General features: G+C 41.8%; 1 protein-coding gene across 1 annotated transcript; it reads left to right on the forward strand.

The window, feature by feature from the left end:
- The first annotated feature begins 732 nt into the window (after positions 1-732).
- Positions 733-2,052, forward strand: LOC139379001 (zymogen granule membrane protein 16-like). The gene is made up of 3 exons (XM_071121695.1): positions 733-802; positions 1,080-1,254; positions 1,594-2,052. Exons 1-3 carry the CDS (start codon positions 733-735, stop codon positions 1,958-1,960), a joined length of 612 nt encoding a protein of 203 aa, XP_070977796.1. The 3' UTR covers positions 1,961-2,052.
- The last annotated feature ends 8,622 nt before the right edge of the window (positions 2,053-10,674 follow it).

Consider the following 10,674-nt stretch of genomic DNA (forward strand, 5'->3'; position numbering starts at 1 on the left):
TCAAAAGAACACAATTATTATTTCCTTATAGCACTTCCTTGATACTCCCTCCCAAAGTAGCCTCGACCAATTAGTAAACAATGTCTGACTTCTCAATAGTGATTGACTAAAGGTGTTCTTTGTCATGCTCCTTCCATCTAGAGCTGATGGAATGTTCAGCAGGTATAAATGCAGTTCTTAGAGGAAGCAGTAGACTAGAAGGACCTGGCAGAGACAGAGAGACAAGAAGCTTTCACAGGTTTTCACACACATCTCAAGATAGCACTGTGGGTAACTACACAACTAACTAAATTGAAAATGTGCACTTGTATTTAATACATAATACTGGTGTGGGAAATGTTATGAAGTTAATACTCATTATTTCTTGGTACTGGGGCACAAACATTTTGGCCCTTTTGCCACCAAATTTAAATTCAATGATCTGACATTATTTTTAATGTGACAGTAGCTTAGCACTGCAAGAGTGATTGTAGTAAACAAGAGTAGGTTCAACTTTTTAGAGCTGTTTTATAACATTTCACATTCAAGAATGGTTTGTTGTTAGTTACATCACAATTCAAAAGGTTATTTTATTTTCCCTCCTAGGAAACACTGACCTGACAGGTAAAGTTACTTATTTGTTTTGACAAACTACTATGAAAAACATTATTAACTACATTATTTCAAGTTTTACCATTTAAAGTGAAATGGAATGAGAGTAAAATTGACTGAAATTAAAGGTCTTAAGTGTTGATGCCTCACTTTTGCAGAATGTTCTTAATCCTGGTTGTCACAATGTTCTTGGCTGGCTGCTTGGCTTTGCGTGAGTTATAAAAATACAATTCTGAATTATAATGATTAAATAATAGCTCTTGTGCTTTCACCAACTTGTCTTTTAACAGTTAGACTTAGGAGTTCTTCTTTGAGACATAAACTAATGTATTAAATCATTGCAGAATGTACTTCAGTTAATTCATCTGCACTTTATTCGTGATATAAAGATCTTTCAGAAATGTGTTGGTAAAAATAAAATGATGTATATATAAATATGTATTATTAATATAGTAAATATAGTAAACATATTGGCCATGTTATTTTAGCCATCAAAGACCCCTACTCGTATTCCTCTGCGGTGGGTCAGGGAGGTGGCACCCCATTTGCTTCCTACGGTGAGGGGCGCATTACGGGAGTCAGAGTGTGGGAGACCAACAACAACTACTACTACTACTACTACTACTACTACTACAACTACAACAGCAACAACTACATCAGCGGGTGAGCAGACTCTGACCCATGAACAGACACCACTGACTCAGTCCAACTACACTACCCAACACACACTACTGACTCATTCCAACTACACTACCCAACATTCACCATGACTTAGTCCAACTACACTATCCAACAAACACTCTTTCTTTCTTTCTTTCTTTCTTTCTTTATTTGTTGTGTTTATTACATATTCAGTTTATGACCAAACAATATTGTTATCGTATCTAACCCAGAGTACAATGTAAAATGTAATTCCTTGATATTCTCTGACGCTACCTGCTGTCTCGGTCTGAATGTGCCTTATCAAAACACAACCAACGAGAAAAGCTTCCTCTGTTTTAGGTTCCAGCTGAAATACGGCAACACCTGGTCTCCTGTGTTCGGTAACAAAGGGAGTGAAAAGCAGGAGATGGAGCTGTTTAATGATGAGGCCATCGTTGAGGTGTCTGGGAAGTACAACCCAGCAGACTACATCTGCTACCTGGTGTTAACCACCAACATGGGGCGCACTCTGTCAGCCGGCCTGCCCAACCAGGTCTCCTTCAACTTCTACCCATCCAACATGGGCAATGAGCTGAGGATCCTCAGCGGTCGCTTCAACGGTGCTGGAATCACCTCCATCGGAGCCCACTGGGGATTTGTGGACATGGAAGGGGCTGGAAACAGTACTCTGGGAACAGCACTGGAAACAGTAACTCCTATTTATTAGGGGAAAAAAGTATGTCTTGCTCTTTGGGATGGTATCCCAGATACAGATTAAGCCTAATCCTGGACTAGTTACTTTCAATGGAGATTCTCCATTCAACATGCTTTTTAGTCCAGGAGTAAACTTAATCTGGGTCCAGGAAACTGACCAGGAAACTGACGGATGTTTGACAGACGCTGACAGAACAGTTTTTATTTCACTATCTGTTTGTTATTTCACTTTTATTTCACTGATTGAATTTGAATGTTTTGAGTACTTTGGAAGTACTTTTGAGGTGATTCCTCACTTGAAGCAGTAATAAAATATTTCTTAACATTCAAATTCATTCAGTTCAAATTCTCATGAAGCATCCATTAGATAGGAATATTCAAACAGTCCTGTCAGCTTGGGTCAACATGCATTGTTATCACATTTTATCACAATAAAGGAAAGATTCATATGGGATTTAAAGGATTAATTATATCTTTGATTAATGGAACAATCAAATATTATGGGGAGATAATAGTGTTTCAGGGTGTTTCACCTTCACTATTTTATACACACTGCATTTGTTATTTGTTGATCCTTTTCTGCTACATCTGCTTCTGGACATTTTAATAAAAAGCATATCTTTAATCATTATATTTCATTGTATTCCTTTTAATAAGACAATACATACAGTAGTGGCCAGAAGCTACGATAAACTAATCTGTCATCTTAACAAACCCTACCTCAATGGTGTCAATAAGGAACTACATTTATAACAGCAAGACTGTTGAAACGCCTATTCAATAGTAAACAAGGGGAAAAATGGATAGTTACATATCGGGATATTATTTTCCACAATATATCATGTCGTATCGCATCAACAATATCAAACTATTATTTTTGTGTTAGTTGGCTGTCTGCACTAAAACTCTTATTTCCTTCATAGAAAGTTCAACGTTTTCATTTGAAATAAGAAGCACATATTTGGAGGAAATGTTACTTCCATTACTTTCTCATGATTTCTAGTCTCTCTGCCACAGACATATAGTGAGCAATGTTTGGAACATCGAATCACAATAAAATCACAGTATATAACCACAATAAGTGTAGAATCAGGAGAATCATAATACATATCATACCAACACCATATAATTGTGACAATATGGGGCTGCATAGTGTTTTAGTTAAAGCTAAAGTCTGAGATTTGGGAAGCTGTTCAATGTTCAGCTGTATACCAAAACAAGTGGTGGGGAGGGACACAACTTTTTTACGAATCACAGACTGTGTGGATGGTCTAGATTAGACAGTTTGATAGATGTGGTTTATACAGTACATGGATGGTCTAGATTAGACAGTTTGATAGATGGGGTTTATACAGTATATAGATGGTCTAGATTAGACAGTTTGATAGATGGGGTTTATACAGTATATGGATGGTCTAGATTAGACAGTTTGATAGATGGGGTTTATACAGTATATGGATGGTCTAGATTAGACAGTTTGATAGATGGGGTTTATACAGTATATGGATGGTCTAGATTAGACAGTTTGATAGATGGGGTTTATACAGTATATGGATGGTCTAGATTAGACAGTTTGATAGATGTGGTTTATACAGTATATGGATGGTCTAGATTAGACAGTTTGATAGATGTGGTTTATACAGTATATGGATGGTCTAGATTAGACAGTTTGATAGATGGGGCTTATACAGTATATGGATGGTTCAACAGTCAAAGCTGCTTAACTAGTTTTGGTGAGATAGAATGAAAGTAGGAAAAACATGTATTGTCTTTGTTTTACAGAATAAGTCTGTGGTTCCTTGAAACATTGTCTTAGTCCCAGTAAATCCGAGCTAATTTAAGGAACAGACATCGATTTAAATGGGGCAAAAATTATATGCATTTTTGCTATTTGCATTTAGTGTAATGTGGATGATACTGCAATGGGATGGTTGCAAATCTTAAAGAAATGATGTGTGATTTTTTTAATTATAGTTGTTAAACCATGAACAATGCTACATTATAGTTTATTATAGAGTCTAAAATGTTAGCTTGACTACTGCTTCACTACTGTATATTCACACCAGAATCACTAATCTGAGTAAATGTATCCCCCTGTATTGGACCCTCAAGGCATCACAAAGCACAACCTGCGCAACATTTCAAATGATGTACAGTAGGTGTTTATGACAAGTTTTCAGTGTATATATACTGAACAACAGAAAAACGCAACATGTAAAGTGTTGGTCCCAAGAGTTGATGAAACTGTGGGTTTGCACAACAAAATAATTTCTGCACAAACTGTCAGAAACCGTCTCAGGGAAGCTCATCTGTGTGCTTGTCGTTCTCACCAGGGACTTGACCTGACTGCAGTTTGGGAATGTACCTGACTTATGTGGGAAAAATGCTCACCTTCAATGGCCACTGGTCCGCTGGAGAAGTGTGATCTTCACAGATAAATCTCGCTTTCAACTATACCGGCCAGTATGGCGTTGTGTGGGTGAGCGGTTTGCTGATGTCAACATTGTAATTAGAGTGCGGCATGGTGGCACTGGGGTTATAGTATGGGCAGGAATAAGCAGACAACGAACACAATTGCATTTTTATTGATGGCAATTTGAATGCACAGAAATACCGTGACGAGATCCTGAGGACCATTGTCGTGCCATTCATCCACCGCCTTCACCTCATGTTTCAGCATGATAATGTCACAAGGATCTGTACACAATTCTTGGAAGCTCAAAATGTTCCAGTTCTTCCATGGCCTGCATACTCACCTGACATGTTTCCCATTGAGCATGTTTGGAATGCTCTGGATCAGCGTGTACAAAAGCATGCTCCACTTCTCGCCAACATCCAGCAACTTTGCACAGCCACAATCAACGGCCTGATCAGCTGTTAAGATACGTTTTTTCTCAATGTTTATAAACTGAACTTCAATTCAATTCAGTGAACTTCAATTCACTGAACTTCAATTCAGTGTTTCTCCACCTCCTTAGCTATCATCCTCGAATTCCAGAAAGTGGAGAGCAACGCTTATGCATTTTACTATACGACAGGATTACCAACACATAATGAATGACCAGCTCAAATAGACAGAAGTGTGCTCTACTCCTTGGGCTACAATATCTATTTTTGCCAATTTTCCTGGACCCCTATTACTACACGAAGCCCTGCTAATCCATCACGTCTTGACTACCGACATAATCTGCCGAGTGTTCTTTTTGCAACAGGCCCCTCCGTCGCGATGTCCCCTGAATGCCCATATGCTAGCCTGCTAGCTGCGGTCCGCTAGTTGTCTAGGGAATATCGGACTGGTAGCTGAATAGGTCCATCGGCCAATTTCTTGGGCCACTATACCTATTTTCCAATTGGACCAGGCGGAACCCTACCAATCCATCACGGCTGGTCTGCCGATGCTGGTCTGCTGGTCTGCCGATGTTACCGCACGAGGAGGCTACAACAGACCTCTTCCGTCGCGACGTACCTCTAAAGCCCTTGTGCTACTTGCTAGCCCCGGCCCACTAGCTGTCTGAATCACCGTGTCTCCAGCCAGCTTAACTACTCACTGGACCCCTATGATCACTCGGCTACGCATGTCTCTCCCTAATGGCATTATGCCTTGTCCATTGCTGTTCTGGTTAGTGATTATTCTCTTATTTCACTGTAGAACCTCTAGCCCTGCTAAATGTGCCTTAGCTAACCCTTCAGTTCCGCCTCCCACACATGAGGTGACATCACCTGGTTTAAATTATGTTTAAAGTGACAATATCTCTCTCATTGTCACTCTATGCCTAGATTCACCTCCACTTTATTCAAACCCTACCATACCTTTGTCTATACATTATGCCTTGAATCTATTCAATCGCGCCCAGAAACCTGCTCCTTTTACTCACTGTTCCGAACGTACTAGACGACCAGCTCTTATAGCCTTTAGCCGTACCCTTCTCCTACTCCTCCTCTGTTCCTCTGGTGATGTAGAGGTTAATCCAGGCCCAGCAGTGCCTAACTCCACTCCCATTCCCCAGGCGCATTCATTTGTTGACTTAAAAGCTTTGGTTTCATGCATGTTAACATTAGAGGCCTCCTCCCCAAGTAAGCATTTTTCTACAGCTGGCCGTGCTTTCCATCTGGCTACCCCTACCCCGGTCAACTGCCCTGCACCCCCCCACAGCAACTCGCCCAAGCCTCCCCATTTCTCCTTCACCCAAATCCAGATAGCTGATGTTCTTAAAGAGCTGCAAAATCTGGACCCATACAAATCAGCTGGGATAGACATTCTGGAACCTCTCTTTCTAAAATTATCTGCCAACATTGTTGCAACCCCTATTACTAGCCTATTCAACCTCACTTTCATATTGTCTGAGATTCCCAAAGATTGGAAAGCTGCCGCGGTCATCGCCCACTTCAAATTGGGAGACAATCTAGACCCAAACTGTTATAGACCTATATCCATCCTTCCCTTCAAAAATCTTTGAAATCCAATTTAATTAACAGATCACCGACCATTTCTAATCCCACCATACCTTCTCCACTATGCAATCTGGTTTCCGAGCTGGTCATGGGTGCACCTCAGCCACGCTCAAGGTCCTAAATTATATTATAACCACCATCGATAAAAGACAGTACTGTGCAGCCGTCTTCATCAAGGCTTTCGACTCTGTCAATCACCACATTCTTATCGGCAGACTAAACAGCCTTGGCTTCTCAAATGACTGCCTCGGCTGGTTCACCAACTACTTCTCTGGTAGAGTTCCGTGTGTCAAATCGGAGGGCCTATTGTCCAGACCTCTGGCAGTCTCTACGGGGGTGCCACAGGGTTCAATTCTCGGGCCAACTCTCTTCTATGTATACATCAATGATGTCGCTCTTGCTGTTGGTGATTCCCTGATCCACCTCTACGCAGACAACACCATTCTGTATTCTTCTGGCCCTTCTTTGGACCCTGTGCTAACTAACCTCCAGACGAGCTTCAATGCCATACAACTCTCCTTCCGTGGCCTTCAATTGCTCTTAATTGCAAGTAAAACAAAATGCATGCTCTTCAACCGATTGCTGCCCGCACCTGCCCGCCCATCCAGCATCACTACTCTGGTCCGTTCTGACCTAGAATATGTGGACAACTACAAATACCTAGGTGTCTGGTTAGACTGTAAACTCTCCTTCCAGACCCGCATTAAGCATATCCAATCCAAAATTAAATCTAGAATCGGCTTCCTATTTCACAACAAAGCATCCTTCACTCATGCTGCCAAACATACCCTCCTAAAACTGACTACCCTACCGATGCTCGACTTTGGCGATGTCATTTACAAAATAGCCTCCAACACTCTACTCAACAAATTGGATGCAGTCTATCACAGTGCAATCCATTTTGTCACCCAAGCCCCATATACTATCCACCACTGCAAACTGTACGCTCTCGTTGGCTGGCCCTCGCTTCGTACTCGTCGCCAAACCCACTGGCTCCAGGTCATCTACAAGTCTTTGCTAGGTAAAGCCGCGCCTTATCTCAGTTCAGTGGTCACCATAGCACTCTATAGCACCCAACCATAGCACGCGCTCCAGCAGGTATATTTCACTGGTCACCCCCAAAGCCAATTCCTTCTTTGTCCGCCTCTCCTTCCAGTTCTCTGCTGCCAATGACTGGAACGAACTGCAAAAATCGCTGAAGCTGGAGACTCATATCTCCCTCACTAACTTCAAGCACCAGCTGTCAGAGCAGCTCACAGATCATTGCACCTGCACATAGCCCATCTGTAAATAGCCTATCCAACTATCTCATCCACATATTGTATTTATTTATTTATTTTATGGGACTCCCAATCACGGCCGGTTGTGATACAGCCTGGATGATTGAAAAAAGAAAATGAAACTAGCAGAATTATGTTTTATATCACGAGCAGAAGGTCTTTTATGGTCTCTGGAGCAGCTGATTTAGAAGAGAGGAGGATGGAGAGAAAGGATGGGTCTGGAATCACTTTCATTTCCTCTTCCTTCCTCCACGTCCGGTTCTCAAACAGAACAAGTAAGCCATTAGGAAGAAGCATTGAAGGGCTGAAAAAGCAGCCAACACCAAGGGAAGTAATTAACTCAATGTCTTCAGACCAAACTGGATGTTCAAAACCGTTCTCAGAGTCCTGACAAATCCTCTCACCCCTGTATACAAGAGAAATATATGCACACATTTTACAGTCTGTTCAGTCAAGTTCAAGTGCATGGAACAGACGATTATAGGATGAAAGACTATTGACGAATATAGCTACCTTGACCTGATCTCAAGTTTCATAGTTCGGATTGTTGTTCAAAGTTTTGTGTGACAGAGTTTTTAGCATATCCTCATTCCTGTGTGTGTGTGTGTGTGTGTGTGTGTGTGTGTGTGTGTGTGTGTGTGTGTGTGTGTGTGTGTGTGTGTGTGTGTGTGTGTGTGTGTACTGTGTTTTAAATCATTATGTTTAAGGCAAGGTTTCTAAGTGTGTCTCCCCACTCTTTAATATTTAATAATGATAAATAATGTATTATTATTTGTTATTTATTTAATCTAAAAATAAACGTCCTCTCATTGTCAACTACGTTTATTTTCAGCAAACTTAACATGTGTAAATATTTGTATGAACATAACACGATTCAACAACTGAGACATAAACAGAACAAGTTCCATAGACATGTGACTAACAGAAATGGAAAAATGTGTCCCTGAACATTGGGGGGGTCAAAATCAAAAGCAACTGTCAGTATCTGGTGTGGCCACCAGCTGCATTAAGTACTGCAGTGCATCTCCTCCTTATGGACTGCACCAGATTTGCCAGTTCTTGCTGTGAGATGTTACCCCACTCTTCCACCAAGGCACCTGTAAGTTCCTGGACATTTCTGGGGGGAATGTCTCCAGTCCTCACCCTCCGATCCAACAGGTCCCAGAATTGCTCAAAGGGATTGAGATGCGGGCTCTTTGCTGGCCATGTCAGAATACTGACATTCATGTCTAGCAGAAAATCACGCACAGAACAAGCAGTATGGATGGTGGCATTGTCATGCTGGAGGATCATATCATGTACCACATGAGGGAGGAGGATGTCTTCCCTGTAACGCACAGCGTTGAGATTGTCTGCAATGACAACATGCTCAGGCCGATGATGCTGTGACACACCGCCCCAGACCATGACGGACCCTACACCTCCAAATAGATCCCGCTCCGGAGTACAGGCCTCGGTGTAACGCTCATTCTTTCGATGCGAATCCGACCATTAAACCTGGTGAGCCAAAAACACTTTTTTTCCAGTCCTGTCTGGTCCAATGACGGTGGAGTTGTGCCGAAAGGCAACATTGTTGACGGTGATATCTGGTGAGGACCTGCCTTACAACAGGCCTACAAGCCCTCAGTCCTGCCTCACTAAGCCTATTGCGGACAGTCTGGAGGGATTGTGCATTTCTGATGTAACTCGGGCAGTTGTTGTTGCCATCCTGTACCTGTCCCACAGGTGTAATGTTCGGATGTACCGATCCCGTGCAGGTGTTATTACACGTGGTCTGTCATTGCGAGGACGATCAGCTGTCCGTCCTGTCTCCCCTGTGGCGCTGTCTTAGGCGTCTTACAGTTTGGACATTGCAATTTATTGCCCTGGCCCCAAGCATCTGCAGTCCTCATGCTTCTTTGCAGCATGCCTAAGGCATGTTCATGCAGATGAGCAGGGACCCTGGGCATCTTTCTTTTGGTGTTTTTCAGAGTCAGTAGAAAGGCCTATTTAGTGTCCTACGTTTTCATAACTGTGACCTTAATTGCCTACCGTGTGTGTGTGTGTGTGTGTGTGTGTGTGTGTGTGTGTGTGTGTGTGTGTGTGTGTGTGTGTGTGTGTGTGTGTGTGTGTGTGTGTGTTAGTGTCTTAACGACCGTTCCATAGGTGAATGTTCATTAATTGTTTATGGTTCATGGAACAAGCATGGGAAAAAGTGTTAAACACTTTACAACGAAGATCGGTGAAGTTATTTCGATTTTACCAATTATCTTTGAAATACAGGGTCCTGAAAAAGGGACGTTTCTTTTTTTGCTGAGTTTGTGTCTTATACCCCTCCTGGATTTGGCCTAATATGCAGTATCTATTGGGGCCTTTCTTGAACTTTGTATCAATGACAAAATTACAGTTTTTTTGGTCCGATCTAAATATTCCCCCTTAAAGCAATGCCAAGCATTTTTCTGCTCCATCAAGTAGTCAAACAGGCTCGACACTGCGGTGAGATCATGAACTTGGTGATACTTTCTGGCTCTGGGTTGGACTTTCCTGTTATTATGATGATTAAGTTCAGTGACAGACAGATATATCCCCATTCCGTTCTATTCATTAGGCAGGCAGGTTGTGGGAAACTGCTCTAATTGTCAGAATCTGTTTCTCTTGCCAGAAAGTAGAGAGATATATCTCCACACACAGGTCTGTTTTAGAGGAGTGAAACATTCACATTAAATGTTAGAGATATCAGAAAATTGCTGCCATCTGTCAGTTAACCATCATTGAATCAGTATTGCAACCAAGTCACTTGTGGACCTATGATCATTTATAACAGTGTATGACTGTTTCTGTCTGCCTCCTCTACACCTGTCTTTAGAAGAAAACATGCGTGACATCATTTGCTCATCAAGAAAGGATTGAGGAAGTAATGGCAGTTCCTGGTACATGTATTTTAATAGCGAACAACCAGGTGAAATTGAAAGAGTTACAATCATCTGTCTTCTTCTTTGATTGATGACTAGATAAT

Source organism: Oncorhynchus clarkii, chromosome 2 (assembly GCF_045791955.1).
Source record: "Oncorhynchus clarkii lewisi isolate Uvic-CL-2024 chromosome 2, UVic_Ocla_1.0, whole genome shotgun sequence".
In the NCBI taxonomy this organism is placed as follows: domain Eukaryota; kingdom Metazoa; phylum Chordata; class Actinopteri; order Salmoniformes; family Salmonidae; genus Oncorhynchus; species Oncorhynchus clarkii.